The sequence below is a fragment of the Aphelocoma coerulescens genome (genome assembly GCF_041296385.1).
Source record: "Aphelocoma coerulescens isolate FSJ_1873_10779 chromosome Z unlocalized genomic scaffold, UR_Acoe_1.0 ChrZ, whole genome shotgun sequence".
Taxonomy (NCBI): Eukaryota; Metazoa; Chordata; class Aves; order Passeriformes; family Corvidae; genus Aphelocoma; species Aphelocoma coerulescens.
Genome location: NW_027184085.1, coordinates 12,125,451 through 12,143,753, shown reverse-complemented (window position 1 = coordinate 12,143,753; position 18,303 = coordinate 12,125,451). Strand labels below are relative to the sequence as shown.

At 39.2% G+C, this 18,303-nt stretch overlaps 1 protein-coding gene across 1 annotated transcript in view; it reads right to left on the bottom strand.

Moving 5' to 3' along the window:
- SPEF2 (sperm flagellar 2) overlaps window positions 1-18,303 on the bottom strand; it is a 78,176-nt gene that overhangs the window by 56,457 nt on the left and 3,416 nt on the right. The window contains exons 3-8 of the mRNA XM_069002123.1: window positions 15,334-15,583; window positions 9,575-9,715; window positions 8,471-8,553; window positions 7,407-7,623; window positions 2,104-2,292; window positions 620-807 (exon numbers count right to left, since the gene is read on the bottom strand). Of these exons, the coding sequence (XP_068858224.1) occupies window positions 620-807; window positions 2,104-2,292; window positions 7,407-7,623; window positions 8,471-8,553; window positions 9,575-9,715; window positions 15,334-15,583 (1,068 nt within the window). The remainder of the gene's footprint in view (window positions 1-619; window positions 808-2,103; window positions 2,293-7,406; window positions 7,624-8,470; window positions 8,554-9,574; window positions 9,716-15,333; window positions 15,584-18,303) is intronic.

Here is an 18,303-nt window from a genome sequence, read left to right as displayed (position 1 = left end):
ATGAAAGAACCACAGCAATAAAGCCCCATTCCATGGTTTTTGAAATACTTCTACTGTAGAGGCACTTGGAGATTACTGCCTTTATAGGACCACCTCAGAAATCCTGTGCAATTAGGGCATGTCAGAAGATGGAATCATAGCATGTAGAACTCAGAAGAATTTGGGCTCAGTTGCTATGCTTTGGACAGTCCAGGCAGGTTTATCTATCTTGGGAAATTCATCCTGCTTGTATTACTCTGACAAAGGGTTAGTGGAACAGTCTAGAATGAGATGAGCACCATTCAGTTTTTAAATTCTAACTAAGGAATTTGGTAACAAGAAAGGAAACTAGCAGTTTTACAAGTCGTAGCACTAGTGGATTTTGGTCTCCTAAGAATTCAAGTTAGTTGAGTTTTCAAGAAATTATGCTAAGGCTGTAGCATTTGTTCACCCTGTACTACACACCAGTGAATCCTCACATGAGAGTAATGTCACCACTCTCGCATACAAACTAATTGCAGCTGCCATGTAAAATATCTGAGAAACTACATAATTTGCTATGATGCTTAAACCAGCCTGAATAACGCAGACTAACAGCTACCTAACAGCTGTTATTTTTGCCTAGCAGCTACATACTCACTTGTTTGTCAGTTGACGATATTCTCCTACTTTTGCCGACAAATCAATGATTTGGTCTATCATTTCCCAACATATAGAATAATGCTTTTTATAGCGTGCCTGAGCTCTTTCAGCAGCAATTTTCTTATGGTGTTCTCTTTCTCTGATTATTTGTTCTTCATTATAAATATTTTCTTGTTTTGCAAGAGCCTAGAATTGTTTTTAAGGAGAAAATTTGAGACAGCAATGAAAATGGAAGGGCAGAGGTACACAGTCCTGAAAATGAAAATGAACTTGTTCACTTAACTCAAGAAACAAAAACAGCTCGATCCTCATCAGAGTTGCACAGCCAGAAGGCAGACTAATGCATAAACGAGTCTAAAAATTTTTGTTCACTCTATAAATTCCCACTTGTTTGCTTTCTAAAACAGAATAAAATAAAGGAGAAACCCATTACTTCTTTTATGACAAACAGATTAAGACATATTCAGTCCTTGAGGGCAGTGAAATTGCAGCTTTCAGTGTAACAACCCATTTAGAACATGTAATTTATCTTACTAGATTCTGATCTTCAAATAATTTCATATTATTGGTGTTGTTCAATCTTTAAAAGATTCCTGGTCATGGTAGAAAACTACCAGTAGTTCCTGTGGTGGTGTGCTCCATCACCACCTCCTGTGGTGGTGGCTGAAAGCATACTTAAAGAGGTGATGTAATCAATAGTTATAGCTGCTGATTACACAGGACTCCAGCTGCATTGGAGGATTTGGAGCTGCTGACTGTTTTGGACAGGACAAAAATAAAATTTCTAATATTACATTATGGCCTACTATGAGCATAGCACTTGGCAGTTTTCCACAGAATTATAAGTCCTTTTATCAACTTAAAGCTTCAAAATAGGAATTAGCACTCATTAGTGAAACTACTCCAGCATTTGTCAAAAACAGACCTTAACAGATCATATCTAAATGAAATTACAAACATGAATCTCAAAACAAGACCTTAGGTTATTGTCCTGCTGCCTCTGAGAGACTGTGCCTTTTAAACTCAGCACACAGAGATGTTTTCCTACAAAGTTAAAATCAGTATGGAAGAAAAAAATCAAAATCAGACTTTAAGTTGCTCAGCTTTATCCCTAATTACAGGACCATGGAACAATAGAATGGTTTGAGATGGGAAGGGACCTTTAAAGGCCATCTAGTTCAAGCCCCCTGCCATCGCAGGCACACCTTGCACTAGATCAGGTAGATTAGCTGTTCCTTTTCCCTGCAAAATCCCCCTAAACTTCTAACACAGTACAAAATGCACTCAGTCCTACAGTTACAGTTACATGCTTATTGCTTATAGCTGTACCTTTGAACTCAGATAAAAGAATATATTTATCACAAAGTCATCCTGTCCCTAGGAAAGTCCTGCAGTCTAACAGTTGACAACACAGATTCTATTTTGTAACATGAGGGCATTCTAGCACTCCTGCAGCAATTCAGAGATCAAACAATCTTTTACCGCTTCTCTGTCGAGAGCTTCCTGGAACTCCTTCTGTCGTCTTTCTTCATATTGCTTTTCCCTGAAAATTCTGTTTTGCCTTAGCACCTCTTTTTCATTCCGAATATGCATGAGTTGAGCAGCAATCCTCCGCTCATGCTGAGATTGTTTCATTAGTCTGTAAATGAGCTGCTCCTCCCGGTAAGCCTTCTAAAAGATAAAAAAATAATGGCACAAAGCACAATTTATAAACTATTTCCTATAAAACTCATCAGTGCTAATATGAGAAATAGGATGGCTGTCATATGACAGGACTCACTTGCTTATACAGAACATAAATTCAGAACAATGTTCATATTTGTTTATTAGTACAATTTTCACACACTATGTAAGAATTCAAAATATGTCTTAACTGAGATACCCAGTAAAAATACATCTGGTCAGACTAACTCCATTTTAATGTGGTTATTTCCTGTGTGTAAAGAAACTGCAGCATATTTCAAATAACAGCTTCTTGCCTGAAGATATACCCTTTCCTCAAATCATTAATTTAACCCTGTTATTCACCAGTCCCCATTCTCAAAAAAAAATCTACAGGACCCTCAAGCAGTCTATTTTCTACAGATTCGAAATTTGTCCTTCTTTTGGGGGAATTGGGTAATTATCTTCTCCATTCTTCCCCATTCAGCAGATTAGGACTATGAGGAAGAACTCAGAACAGAGCAAAATACAGGACCTCTGGGTAATAGTTCCAGTGTTCTCACTGGGACATGAATAGAATACACTATGCAGTACTAAAAGAAAATCATTCTGAACCATTGCTTGAGACATGGTCTGTATGCACAGACACTTTGAAGGCTGTGAATTGTTATTTTTCAAAGTATTCTTGAAACATAATAGTATCTTCTCACTGCTACACTTCTCCAGACTGTTCTTGGTATCTAAACTAATGCTTAATCTAACTAAAAGTTTTGCCTCACTATCGCAGCCCAAAACTCCTTTTGAGTCCTAAGCAAAAACACCGGCTTGCCTTACAAGCCTCATTCCGAATACGAAAGCTACAGAGGAATTCTAGATGAAATATTTGCTTCAGATGCATCAAAACTGCTATGAAATGTATTCAAATTTAAGGACTTATATTGGGATCTGATTTGAAGATTTCAAATTCATTTTCCTAAAAACAGAGGCACAAGCAAAGTCAGTTCGTAGTAATTTAAAAAAATTAAAAACAAAACACACCAAGATGAAGTATCACTTCTATTTTCTATCAGCTGTCTGTGACAGAGAGGGCAAAACACATTATGTAACTTCACCTATAAATGGAAAATCCAACTTGATTGCATATGATATATACATTATGATGATAAATATAACAAGGTCTAGATCTGTCCTACACAATGCAACCAGGACACCTGTAATAGAATTCTAATGCAAAGGATGACTATTGTAATTGCAACACTAAGAGCAAGAACTTTCTAAATAATTTAGATATTTAATGTTGATGTTGGGGTGAAGCCAATTTAAAACAAACAAACAAATAAATCTCTTTCCATATTTTTTAAGTTCCTTTCCCTTCACAATTGCTGGGAAGAAAGTACATTCCAATTAAATTCTGGTGACTTGAAAATATTAAGCTGATATAAAAATGTCTTAACATTTTTCTTATTTTAGCCAAAATGTGGGCTTTGAACTCCCCTTTCCTAGCACTGAATCTCATGACACTGCATGATAGTCCTAGTGACAAATGTGCACTCATCTTGGGCCTTAATCATAGAGTCCTTCACCTGGATGCTATATGATCTCTCTAGAAAGCTTTTCACTAAATGAGGATCTAATTTCAAATGTGTCTTGTTCTTTATCCATAGTATACTGTTTGTAAATAATTTTTGTATGGAGGGAATTATCATACATACAACTGAAATGGAAAACAATGCAATCACAACAATTTCATTCTAAGTATCATTTGATATAGCTCAGGTGATAAAATTTTCCAATAGTACTGCCTAACAAAGAGCTAATTTGTCCATTTCCTCTTACATTCATGAACTCAAGACAATAACAAGAGGTATGAGTACCCTTTGCTGCCTCAGTTCTAGACACTGTTTCCTTATACTTGGTATTTCAATTAAGATTTCAAAGAAGAGCAGAAGTTACACAATTTACTTCTTATTGCAAGTAAAAATCCTTCATTTTTTTCATTAGTTGCTGCTTACCCTCAGCCATGAATTACTGCAGCAGTAATAACCCTTCACCAGCAGAAAATGGATGTTAAAATCCTTATTCACAGAGAACTGAAGGAGCCACCCTAAGAGTGGTGATTTGTCAAACCATCAACTGTGTGGTGCAAACAGTTGGTCCAGTGAGAAATTAAAACACCTTCTCTAGGTGAATTTGCTCTTCAAAAAGGAAATTGGAAGATACTCCTTTAGAACACTTCACATCAGCCAAAACAGATCTCCTCTTTTTAAAAGAATAGAGAACTTTGATATTTTAAGTGATCAAATACTTTGGCATGATCACTAGGCCTAAAAACAGCCAGCAGGAAATTTTTGAGGAACAAGAAATAGTGAGAAGGCAATTCAACCTACACATCAGATAAGTAAGGATTCAGAACACCAAACTCCAAACTCATAGTTTCAAAAAGGATCCTCATTGGATGGTTGGATGGGGGAGTGAAGCATTAGTAGCTATTCTTTCATACAAAAAGGAATGCACAAAGCACTCAAGCCAAAGGCTGGTAAGTTTTGAAACTTCTGAACTTACAAAGACACAAAATAAAACTTGTAGTAAAAGTTTTTGACCTAACATTTTACGTAAACATCTTCACAGTGAACTCTGAAGTGCTTGAAGAAATCATAAATATGACAAATGGGGCATCTTAGTAATACTTTGAAAAATTACTAATAAGAAAGCATAATAAACACCTTTTCTTTAGTTTACCTACTTAAGACAACAGTGGCATCCAGTGGCCAAACATTAACGTGTTTATGCTTCATGTTGTTCATACATAGTTACTATATCATGTTCTTCTATTTTTCTGTTTCCTTGTTTGATTTACATACAAGTGAAAAAATCCTGTGCTGCTGTGTGGTCATAAATTTTATGACCAAAACTTAGAGCTTAGCATACATAAATCTATTTGATTGACAAGTAATAAGCTAGTAACAATTAGTTTCTCCTCCCATTTTCAATTTCTCAATTTATTGCTGATAGTAGCTTACAACTGATAACTTTTTAACTCTGAGAGACAAAATCTGAACAGAGCATTGAAAATAACAAGTACAAATCACCAATAATGTGTTGAAATGGTGGAGATAAAGATTCAGAAGCCATACAACTGTCAAATACTTTCAGGACCTGCCTATGAAAATCTGACTGCCATCATGCTGTGCTCCACCTAGAGTACTGTCATGTAATTGCAAAGTATTTTCTCTCCCAAGCTCCAACTTGTAGTGTACCAAAAAAAGAGATTTTGAACAAAATTCTTTTAATAAACATTTACAAGTATGGATACAAAACACAGCACTCTAAAGGGATGAAATTCCTTTGACTCTAAATGATTCCATGCTGTGTTCAAGGTTTATGCAGTATAGGTAAGAAACTGCTGCAATTTCAGTCAGCAAACCCTTTCCGGTTCAATATCTAATGGAAGAAAAAAGCAATTTTGAACTAATTTGTAAACTCATCCATTTTTAAAGAAAATACCTCAGTTTGCTTCCCACTTCTCTTAAGTCAACACCTAATTTCTGAAATCTCACGAAGTTCCAACAAAACAGGTTTTCCTCTGTTAATTTAGAACCAAATTACCACTAAATAGATTCTCTGATATGGTCACATTACTGTTTCAGTCAAATGCTCATTTGTCTTTCCTTCTAGTCCCTGCAATCTGTGATTTCAGTTGTTCCTACATCAAAGCTGATTTTTCTTCCTGGAAAACTAGGAACACTATTGCTAGTTTTTACTTGATTTGGAGCTGCTCTGGAACTCAGCTGCTGTATCCACCAAGTGCTCTGCAGACTGGTAGCTGTGGCTTTTGGAACCACTGGTCCACACTGCTGGGGCTGCAAGAGCTGAGAGTGCCTAAAGAGCAAGTTCTGGGTCTGCAGTGACTTCAGGTAAGTGGGTTGCAAAACTTCTTCATGGCCTATGCATATCAACAAGAACATAATGTAAAATCTCTTTGAATGAGACCTCAGAGATATATGAGAAATGGACTTTTGGTCTTAGCCACTACAGGTGTTTTTCAAAAATATATGTCTGACATAGACACTGAGAAGCATGTAACTTCTAGATGTTTACCCCAACAAATTAAACTTTTTCTTAATATTTCCAAAAATCTCCAGACATTAGATGTCAAGGCTTAAATAAATAAATAAATAAATGCAACAGTCACATTTTCAGAGATGCTACACATCTGAAATGCTATTATGCAATACTATTATTATTACTACTATAGTTAGTATTATTATTACTAGCAGTGGAAATAGGATCAGCTATGTAATGTTCAACACATATGATCTAAACTAAGGACTCACAGGGAAATACTAAAATAAAAAATAACCAAAAATAAAATAAAAAAAAATGAGTAAGTTATAAGGTTGTATTTTGATAGAACCATTCTAAAAAACAGAAGATCTGTGAAATCAGTAATCTAAAAGCTGCTCTTTAAAGGAAGAATCTATGAAGAGGAATCCTAAAATCCTTGTGCTTTATGGGACAGGATTAAAATAGAATAACCTGCAACATTCATTTCTGGACACAATGCAGACATTCTTCAGAGACATATCTTTTATTCAGTAACACATCAAACGCCAAAGCTCTGACCTGCAAATTAAATTTTGATTCTTCATATCACCCAGCACAACCATTTCAGAATTCATCAGTCCAGACCAAAACCTTCATATGACACATTTGTAAATACAGGTTTTCAAACAAGGAATGCCATGTTTTATGTTTTTAAATAAGTGTCTTCTTTAGAACCAGTATACATTTTGATACCATAGGATGTTCAACTTTTGAGGGAAGGGGCAGAGAAAAGAAGGCAGGTCTACAATGGATTTTTAATAATCTTTGTTCTGCTGCCTTAATTTTATCCTTCAAAGTTTATAAGTATGACAGAAGGGTGGTGATGAAGAACAGCCAACCTTCCATATTTTTCAAGAGTTGACACAAAAGAGGTATTCAGACATAAGCATATATAAGTCCCTTTATCCCCTTCAAATTTTATTCAGCCTTCCAGAAGTACTCATTTTATATTTATAAGCACATTTTAGATTACTAATTAATTGCACATGGACTATGTACTTCAGCATACAATTTCCCACCTCCTGTGCTTCGTGTGCTGCTAACTGATCCACGAGCATTTTTTGTCGTCTCTTTGCTCGTTGTTCTCTAGCAAATTTATCTTCCTCTACACGTTTTTGAATTTTCCTTATATATTCGTCATCTGAATAAATACTTAACAGCTCAGTTCTTGTCTCTGGTATAGTTTCTAGAGTTGTTTCTTGAAACTTCTGTGTTTCCAATAATTCTTGCATATCACTGATTGAAAAAAGAAAGATAGGAATTAATGTTCTTAAGTGTCTTTTCATAGAGATGCCTGTATACTTATGTGCAAGTCTAACCAATGTAGAACATCATTCTGTGGGCACTGTGGCTACTTCTTGATGCTCTTGTGCCCCACAGTGTCCACTAGGTCCAGAGGAAGATTCCAGCACTGACTTGAGCCAACTAATCATTAGTTTCTTTGTCAATATGAAGCCAAATTCTGCAGAAACAGGAAGTCAAAATGGCTCACAAAATGCCAAAGAAAGATGGGTCACTCCTGAATATAGCGAGACACTCTGAGCAGTTTTGAAGCTATTAATCACAGGTTTACACCCAGAAATATCCATAGCAGTATGCATGAGTGTCACATCTTCTGAGTAGGGATGCATATCACTAAGGGTGACAGAATGAAAATTACTTGCAACTATTCACAAATAAATCAACATGCAGATAAGTTTCAGGAGAAAAGTTACTTCTTTTCCTTTTGAAATATATTACTGTGTATGTACATTCACAACCATTCCCATTTTGCTGCAAGGCTAGCTGACCCTACAGACCCTATGACTAAAACGAACAGAAAAAAAGATGCATTTTGGGCCTTGCTGCATACAGGGCAAAAACTATAGAAGGAAGTTTGAGCCATCCCTACTACAACTAAAGGTAAGTTAAAGACACTGCAACTGTGTTGGAGCTGAAATCATAGCTAGTGCAGTATTCATTCAAAGGATAATCACAGTTTAAACTAAATGAGACGTTACTCTTTTTTCAAGTAGCTGTGTACATAGCAGACACCTGAGGTAGGATCCTGCCTATTCTTAACAATTTAATATCCAAATGTTACCTGTCAGTCACCCGGCCGTGTACTGCAGAGGCACTTCCTGCCACTTGAGACTTCTCAAACTTTTCTATCTCCCTGTATACATTCTGAAGAAGTAACACAAAATTTTATGTTTCCTTTCTCTTCACAAAGCAACGTAAAGAAGATTCAACAGAGCAAGTACTAGGGAATTACTTTCATGTCAGGTTAGTACAACAGAAATTCTTACACTGAAAATATTGTAAGCATCAGCCAACCAAGAATAAAGGCAAGAGGATTTCTCACACTTTTCACTTCCTTTCCCTCTTCCCTGTTCCTAGCTACACCTACTTCCACCAGCCAGAAAATCCTAGAATTTTGCAGCAGTTCATTTTGCAGGATAATTCTGATTTTGCATAGGGCTCTATCAGAGTATATAATTCTCACCATGTGGGGATTTGAAACAAAATATTCTGAAATATGATCTGCTTTAGATTTAGTAGCTTGAATGTATCCTTGATAGTTTTTCAAGCAACTATGTTCCTATAGGTTACTATACATTTAAATGCATCTGTTACTGTTGCCCAGTTGCAAAAACCGGTAATAGTTGCACCCCTAAGGACAATACAATTCATGAACTTGAATTACAATCCAATAATTTTTTGGTAGATAATGCAGATTTTTTTTTGAAATTGCTGCATCTCTTGATTTGATTTAAGATTACTGTCAATTTTAGTTGTTACTAACATTTAATAAGCAGACAGTTTCATAGTGTGTTACAGAACAGTTCAAACATTACGTTGCAAAATGTCATCATGCACAAATCAGAAAGGAACAGTAATGTTTTTATTTAATTTATTCGTTTTAGTAGACTTGTATCTACTTTCAGCAATCAAATTACTACCTATCTATGGTATTTATTCAGTATGAAATTTCTCTTAACATCAAAGTGATTTTTATTAAAAACCAACTGCAAAACCATAATCATGCAAATATTCAGCCCAATTTTCACTGGTTGAACTGATATCATTTTGCCAGTCAGCAGCTTTTGGATGGTGCAAGTCCAACATTTGTAACTATAAATGTTCCCAGAAATTATGGGATTTGCGTTAATGTAATTAGCATTAAACCAACAGAGATGATAATTACCTCTGCTTCCCTTTTCTTCTTTAAGAATCTTTTGGCTTCAACAGATTTTATGGTGGGTCTTGATGGTTGTTTTTGAATCTGTATAACAGCTGCTTGAGTCCTGGCCATTATTTCATTTTGTCTCCTTCTTCCTATGTAATGCTGATATGAAGCAAATATAATTAAGCCAAAAATTATCTTCCAGGAAGAAACTAGAAGAGATTATCAGGCTCCAGATTTGAGCAGATGTCAGAGACTGAAACCTTATAGTTTATGACTTAAACATCTTCATGAAGGACCTTTGCCTGTTATAGCAAAACTGTATAACAAAAGCTGCAGAGAAGACCACCACACCCTGAATGGAGCCCTGACTGAGGTCCTGAACTGCTTGCTGATGAACAGAAGATAAAGTAACAACTCAGGGCTGGGGGAGAAGAATACATTCACAGAGCACAAGCTTAACACCTTTGGAGTGGAGACCGCAGCCCAAGGGCTATCAGCTGCCAGGCTTTGCACAGACCCTCACACCAAAGGGCGGGGGGAAAGAGGCTCTGGGTGTTGGAAAAGTCTCTGGTTCGAGGCAGTGAACACCCATCCTCCGCTGTACAGAGGAGCCCAGCTGCAGGACCCCTTCACCCCGGGGAAAAAGCCTCACCCACGTGAAGGACAGCAGCAGAGGTGTCACGGCCCATCAAAGCCCCCCCCAAAGGGGTCCCCAGGCCCTGCACCAGAGCACCAGAGGCGATGCAACAGATCCACTGTGTTGCAAGGGACTGTGTCAAATTGGTCCCCTGCAAGGGAGGCACATGGGTGTTCCCACATGGCTCAAAGGTATATTAATCCACTGGATTTGATACATTTGGCTGGCATGATGGCACAGCAGTGGTGGGCGACCCTCACCACCAGAAGATCAGATGGAGAGGAGCAATGAGACGTTGTTGGGGCTCTCGGATGGGTGATATGCTTCCTTATTTAACCTCTGTCACACTCTCTCTGTCCCCCAATCCCCATGCACAACTCTTTTTCCATTTCTTTTTCTATTTCTTTTTCTATTTCTTTTTCTATTTCTTTTTCTATTTCTTTTCTATTTCTCTTTCTATTTCTCTTTCTTTCTTTCTTTCTTTCTTTCTTTCTTTCTTTCTTTCTTTCTTTCTTTCTTTCTCTTTGCCTATTTTACCATTAAATAAAACATCCATTTTTTGGCACCAACATCTAACCTCATTTGGTTTTAATCACATTTTTGGGTATATTTTGAACCTCTCTGGGTCTGATCCATTTTATTTACAGAGGCTTAGTTTCCTCTGGTTTTCTGTGTTAAATGAGTTCATAACATCAGATAAGCAGTGCTGAATAGGCTTTAAAGGGCTTTCATTGAATTCTAGTTCTAGTACAGTACCTGTTTCAGGTCTGAATATAACACAGAAAATGAGAATACCAGTTTTCTGGCACAGAAACTGAGAATACCATTAGGTAACACATTAGATAAAACTAGCTCAAATGATCGAGAAGTAACAAACATATAAATTACACTCATTTAAAGTGCACCAGATACACATGCAAGTAAAGGTGGAACAAAGAAGAAAAATAGTTTTTACGCAAAGAAGTCAACGATATTTAAAAACATATAATACATCAAAAGAGATATTCAAAATTTCTCTTTTAAAATGTTATTTTGAATATTTTGCATATTGATTGCATTTTCTTTTCTAGATACATCTAGTCCCTTTCTAGATGAAGGGACTTTTTTTCATTCTTGTTCATGCAGTGGCAAGAGAACAGATAAATAACCACAGCAAGACTCTCTTCCTTCATTAGCCATATAAAATACACATCAAATTAGTCAACTACTTTGTCAATGTGGTTCAACACCCTCTGAATACCAGGCCATTTCCTCTATATAAACTATGAACTCTGCTTTGGATGAGTGTTTCCATGTCTAAAGAAACTTCTTCCTCCTTTTTTACCTCATCAGAATAGCTACACAGAAGTACAAGATGTTCTGAGGCCATACCCACTATAGGTGCCCTTCTGTCATTTTCCTGCTTTTGTACAGTGCTTCATCTTTTCTTCACAAAAGAAGAATGACACAAACCTCTTTTACAAGGACATCTCAAACTCATACAAGGTGTGAAATGTACACTTTGTCTTCAAATCTATAAATATTTTCCATGCTTGACAATATGCAAATACTCTCAACTTAACATGAAGTGATGTTTAAATATGTTTTTAAGGCCTCGTAAGAGTACATTGGCTTTATTTCCATGCACACCACTTCTCTTTGTTCTTGTATAAATGTGAGTGTGTAGCACAGAATCAAGAAGCCTTCACACTGGCTTTAACTAACTCATTAAGCACATAACCTTCAGAAAATACTTCTTCAGAAGTCTATAAAAATAAGTAGTCACTTTTAAGTATCTTGGCTCTTTGCTCTTCTTGGAAGTTCTGAGCTCTCAGCTGCTCTGCAACATGCACATGAGCTCTCTTATCTGTTATCATTTTGGATTTTGGTTCAGAGGGCTCTGAAATCTGCTGTAGTTGCAAGCCATTCTGATGCAGTACTACAGTTTTCAAATGCTAAAGCTAAACGTCAAGCAATGAAGACTCAGAAATAGTAATAAACATATTAAAATATGATAATTTTGAGACCACTGCTTCAAACTGTGTTTTTCTGTGTTAATCTACACAGAAAAACCTCTAAACGTGTTCAAACTGAAAATCAGAACTAGGTCCATTAAAAAGAACTCAGAGATTTGAGCTTGAATGATGCCAAGCTTTGTTTAGTTGGGAGAAACACACTGCTCTGTACAGCTTCCTCTGGAGGTGAAGTGCAGAGGAAGTGCTGTGCTGTTGTGCCTGGTATCCAGTGAGAGGACATGTGGGAATAGAATCACAGGATGGTTTTGTTTGGAAGGGATTTTAAGATGACCTAGTTCCAAGCCTCCTGCTCCTGGCAGGGACAGCTTCAACTAGACCAGGTTACTTAAAGTCCCATCCAGCCTGGACTTTAACACTTCCAGGGACGGGGCATCCACAACTTTTCTGGGCAACCTGTGCCAGTGCCTCACCACTCTCACAGTAAAGAATTTTTCCTAATATCTAGTCTAAACTATTTCCTTCCAGTATGAAGGCATTCATTCCCCCTTTCCCTATTGCTCCACGCCCTTGTAGAAAGTCTCTCTGCATCTTTCTTGTAGGCTCCCTTCAGTTCCTGGATGGCTGCAATTAGGTCACTGTGAAGCCTTCCCTTCCCCGGGCTGAACAATCCCATTTCTCTAAGTTTGGCTCCTCATAGCAGATATGCTCTATCACTCTAATAATTTTGATGGCTTCCTCTGGACTGGCTCCAGCAGGTCCCTGTCCCTGCTGTGCTGGGACCCCAGAGCTGGATGCAGAGCTCCAGGTGGGTCTCAGCAGAGCGGAGCAGAGGGGCAGAATCCCCTCCCTTCCCTGCTGCCCACGGGGCTCTGGATGCAGCCCAGGACACGTTTGGCTCTCTGGGCTGTGAGTGCCATGGCCGGGGCATGTCCAGCCTCTCACCCACAGCACCTCCAAGTCCTTCTGGGCAGGGCTGCTCTCAGTCTGTTCATGCCCAGCCTGTGCTGATACCAGGGGTTGTCCCAACCCAGGTGCAGCACCAGAACTTGGTCTTCGTAAATCTCATCATGTTCCCATGGGCCCACTTCTTGAGCCTGTCCCCCAGTCTCCATCCTGCTGTTTATCCACACTCAAGCAGTGAGGCAAAAAAGTTGAGTATCTCAGCCTTCTCCTCCTCTGTTGTTACCACTTTTCCAGCATTGTTTATTGACCTTCCTTTTCTGCTTAACATACCTGTAGAAGCTCTTCCTGTTATTTTTTGTGTCCCTTGCCAGGTTCATTTCCAGCTTTGCCTTGGCTTTCATCACTCCATCCCTACACAACCATACTTCATCTCTCTACGCTTACCATCTCACCTTCCCCAGCTTCAGCTGCCTGTGTGTTTGCTTTCCCAGCAGTTCCCTAACTCAGCCAAGCCAGTCTCTTGTCTTCCTTGCCTGATTTCTTGCTCCTGGGGATTGCTACCTTTTGCTCACTATGGAAGAATTCCTTAAACATCTGCCACCTCTGTTCTCCTCCCTTGTCCCTGAGGGCAGCCTCCCAGGTGATTTATCTCTCCAAAGAGCTGGAAGTCTGCTTTCCTGAAGTTCAGGGGCCTACCTTTACTCCTTACCTGATCCCTCAGGGCTAAAACTCCATCAATGGGCTAAACCATCAATGCATGGTCACTGCAGCCCAGGCTGCCTCCAGTCTTGATGTCTCCAGTTATCTTGTTTGCATTAACAGATCCAGTATCACATCCCCTCTGTCTATTACCTGGCTCAATCCTCCATGCATTCCAGGAGTCTCCTGGATTGCCTACAGCTCCCTGTGCTCCTTTCCCAGCAGATGCTGGGGAGGATGAAGTCCCCCAGCAGGACATGAGCCTGTGAGCGTGACGTCTCCTGTAGCTGGAGCAACACTTTGTCAATAGGCTCCCCTTAGTCAGGCAGACTGCAGTAAATACACAGGGTTCCCTTTTTTGTTTTGGTCTCTGATTCTTATCCACAGGCTTTCAACCTTCTCATGTCAATCCCTGAGACAACTCTTCACAGCGAATCAACCTCTTGATTTAGAGGGCAACCCTTCAGCCTCTCGTTCCCCTCCTGTCCTTTCTGAACAGCCCGTAGCCATCCATCAGTCACAGCATTTGTCCCAGGCTGCACCAGGGGAGGTAAGGAGCATTTCTTTACTGAAAGTCTCCAGCTTTGTAGATATTCAAACCCCACTGAACAAGGTCTTGAGGAATCTGCTCTAGCTGGCTTTGCTTGGAGCAGGGGGGAAAAAATAAGTGAGTTCCAGAGGCCCTTTCCAACCTCAACCATTCCATGACTCAAATGCCATTCTGAACTTGTCTAAAGACAGGACCTCCTCTCAGTTGCTCAATTTTTTTAAGCTGTCTCTCTACAGGTGAAGAGATATTTTCACTTTCCAGTACTACCTTTGTACTTGTTGGTAAACTTTCTGCTTGTAGACTGTTTTTCAGAAATAGAGCCAGAAAAAAAAAGTGAAATTTCTCCCAGTTGAATTTAATTCATGATATATACCTTCTTAAAAACTCCTCATCCTGATAACAAATAATGGTCTGGACATACTGAATATTACCACTGAAAACAAGAAGGAAGTCTTTAACAGAACCTACCACATCAACACTGACTTCCTCTTAGACATTCTCTTTCCCCTTATTTTTCTCTCTTTGTATTTCTCAGCATGTGGTTATTGCAGAATGGAGTGCAGCATAAATATATGGAGAGACATGCAACAGAATGAACCAAACCACTGTGGCACAGAGTTCAACATAGTTATAAATAGGTTTCCTGGAGGGGAAATTAGTCTGAGTTGATATCTAGACCGCAATGCAGTCTACAACCTGTACTCATCAAAAGAGTAAAAAGACAGCTGCTGAACAACTACTAGCCTTTGTTGTTATAATATTTTAAGTCTGGAGAAAGCTTGAAACTAGAGCAGGTAACACAGAATGAACCAAAACAAAGAAACACAGAACACAGAAGATCAATATCCTATTGAGTTCCTGATAAGCTGTGCAAACACACCGTATAACAAAGGACTGCTTCTTTTCCTTATAAGTACTGGGTTTTGAATAGGATATTTACGAAGTAGAGAGGGAAAGCACACAACATGCTTGAAAGGTACATGTAAATATGCTACCTTTTTTGTATTTATTTGAAAGAGGCATAGTTAGTTACCTCTCGATTTCCACTTTCAGTAGACTTAAGCTTTACAGTTGCTGCAGGTCTCATTGCTTCCACAGCTACTCCAGTGAACTTTGCCTTCCTTTTTTTTTCTAAAGCAATATACAATTCATATAAAAGATTTGTTGCAGCCCCATGCTGTCCTGTCATGATGTCTTGGGCCATATTCGCATTAAAGTGCACACCAAGGAGGTGAAGTGTGGGTTCCAGGCGAGAAAAATTGTTAATTTTTGCATCTGCAACTCTATATAATTAAAAACAACAACAAAAACAACAGAACATAAACTTATTTTCAAATTCAACTTGCTGCATTAAGCATGGTCATGACATTTATCTCATACCAAGACAGGAGAAGAAAAAAAACAACCCACAGAGGACTTCCTTAAATAATGTGATACACATTTTGGCTTAAATTTTATGCTGCTGTACAGGTAACTGCATTGATTACTATGCAAAACTTTTTGAAAAGACAAAGACCACATTGGATTATATAAATCCTGGTACATGTGCACACAAAGTGCATCTAACAGCAAAAGCTAATCTGGATTGCAGCTAATGGTATACCATCCACCCAGCACACAATGAGTTCGAATGAAGTTTCCGTATTAGCTGTATCAGTCACTTGAGCTCTCACCAGTTAAAACATAAGAAAGTACAAAAAAAAGTCTGTATTATCTATTAACCCTTACAACACTTCAACATATTTTTTTCTCCAATAAAAAGAAATGGACACACAGGTTAAAGCAGTGTTGAAAACAAAGTCTATGTTCTAAACGAGCAATTTACATTTGAAACTAAAATAGTGGCTTGCAGGCTAATATTTCTCTTGATATGTATATTCTCATGAAGAAGCACTTGGGATCAACAGATACACAGGGCAAAACCAAAGAACAATAAATTATCAGTTTATAACAATTAACACATCAAATTTCATCAAACAAATCCATAACTTCAGTCTGAGTCAGAAGATCATGCTTTCTACTGCTCTACTGCATGAGTTCACAACAGTTCCCTCACATGGACCAAAAAGCTTTTGAGGTCAGACAAGATCCAGCATAATTCTACAGAAATGCCTAATTTTAGCTGAAGACCTTCTGGTAACACAGTATTCATCTTATTTCTAGATGAAACTGTCCAGGAGCTCATTGTTGTCACTGTAACAGTTCATGCTTTATTTCCTACGCACCTATACTGAACTGAAGCTTACAATTATTGAGCATTTTTCTGCCTTTGATTCAAGGTTAAGATGAGCCCTCTCGCCAGAAGTCATCTGACATACATTGAGAAGCTCTTTTCATTCTGTGAGGCTGACTGGCTTGTACATCTCCACTTCTCCTTTCTTGCGCTCCTTGAAGAGAAGAGCAGCAGTTGCAGTCTTCTGGTCCATGGGACTCCTCCCCTCACCACAACCTTTCAAAGATTATTGAGTGGCCCAGCAATGGTATCGGCCAGGTCACACAGCCCGGGTGAATATGTGCCATCAGGTTCCATGAATTTGCACATTTCCAGTTTATTTAAATGTTCCTTAAACTGTTCCTGCTCCATGGGTAAATCTTTCTTGCTGCAGACTTTCCTGTATGTCTCACGGCCTTGGGATACCTCAGTCTTTTGCATGTCCCAGCAGGCCCACATTTTCCCCAGCCTTCCTTTTGCTGTGGAGATACCTGTAAAAGCCCTTCTTGTTGCCCTTCTGCCTAGACACAAGACAAGACTTTTTCTTCATGAGGGCACTCATGTATATTGAAATAAATTGCCTGGACTGGTAGTGAGGGTAGTCTCCATCCTTGGAGGTTTTCCAGACCACACAAGGTAAAGTTCCAGATCACACAGGTGCAGACTTCCCTGTTAGTTTCAGGCACTTGGGATTTCAGAGTGTGAGTTTTATTTATGATAGGCATTAAGTATCTCAGCCTCAGCATGGCAGATATTCATTTGGGAATCTGAGAGGGAGGCTGATGAATGGAGCCATACTCTGCCACCTTTTTGATGCAGGAAGACAACTAAGAATGGCCACCACTGAGGCAGGTCTTGGATCTTCCCTGCTCTCTCACTTAGAGGGCAGCTCCTCTTTGTCCTCACCTTCCCAGCCTGTCCCTCCTAAGGAGCCTAGACCAAGCCCGGCAGTGCACCAGTCCTGGGACCTATCCCACTGCCTCTCTGTGATCACAACGATAACCCAGCAACTGCTTAGAGGCCTCTAATTCCTTCTGTTTGGTCCCCATGCTGCATGCATTAGTATATAGGCACTTCAGAGAGGCAGCCAGTTGTGTGATTTAAAAAAACTTTAGAGTAATTCAGAGAAGATGTGAACGCTTCTCCCATAATTCTGTCCTCTCAGCACTTCCTTAATTTCATGCATACATTTGGGGTGGGCAGCCTTCTGCACTATTTTGATGCTCTTATTCACACCACCTTCCTCTTGCTTGCCAGTCTAGGCCATCACTTCCTCTTGTTTGAAACTGATTCTCTCCATCACCTTCATTCCTAGTTTAAAGCTATCTTCACCAGGTTTGCCAGGCTGTTAGCAATGATTTCCTTGTCCAGCTTGGTCAGGTGTATCCCACCTCTTCCTAGCAGTCTTCCCTCTCAAAAGAGGATCCTATGACTATGAAAAGCAAATCCCTGCAGTGGACAGCAGCTGCATAACCACTTGTTGACCTGTAGGACCTATCCACTCCTCATCAAACCCATCCACCAGCAGAAGCAAGGAAAACAAATACTTCAGCCGTCATGCTTTTGGCTCCAGGTCGCTGGCAGTATCTTTGGTGCCCACAGAGAAGAAAAGCAGAGATATCAGTGCAAGGGCTGGACAAGTCTCTGTAGACCTGGACTGAACCCCCAGCATGCAGCAAACCTCCCTGGCTAGCATGTGAGGTCAGCAGATGGCACTTCCATCTTGTGCAGGAGAAAGTCTCCCACTGCTATCCCCTACCTGTTCCTCCTGGTGCTCCGGTGTGGTTTAAA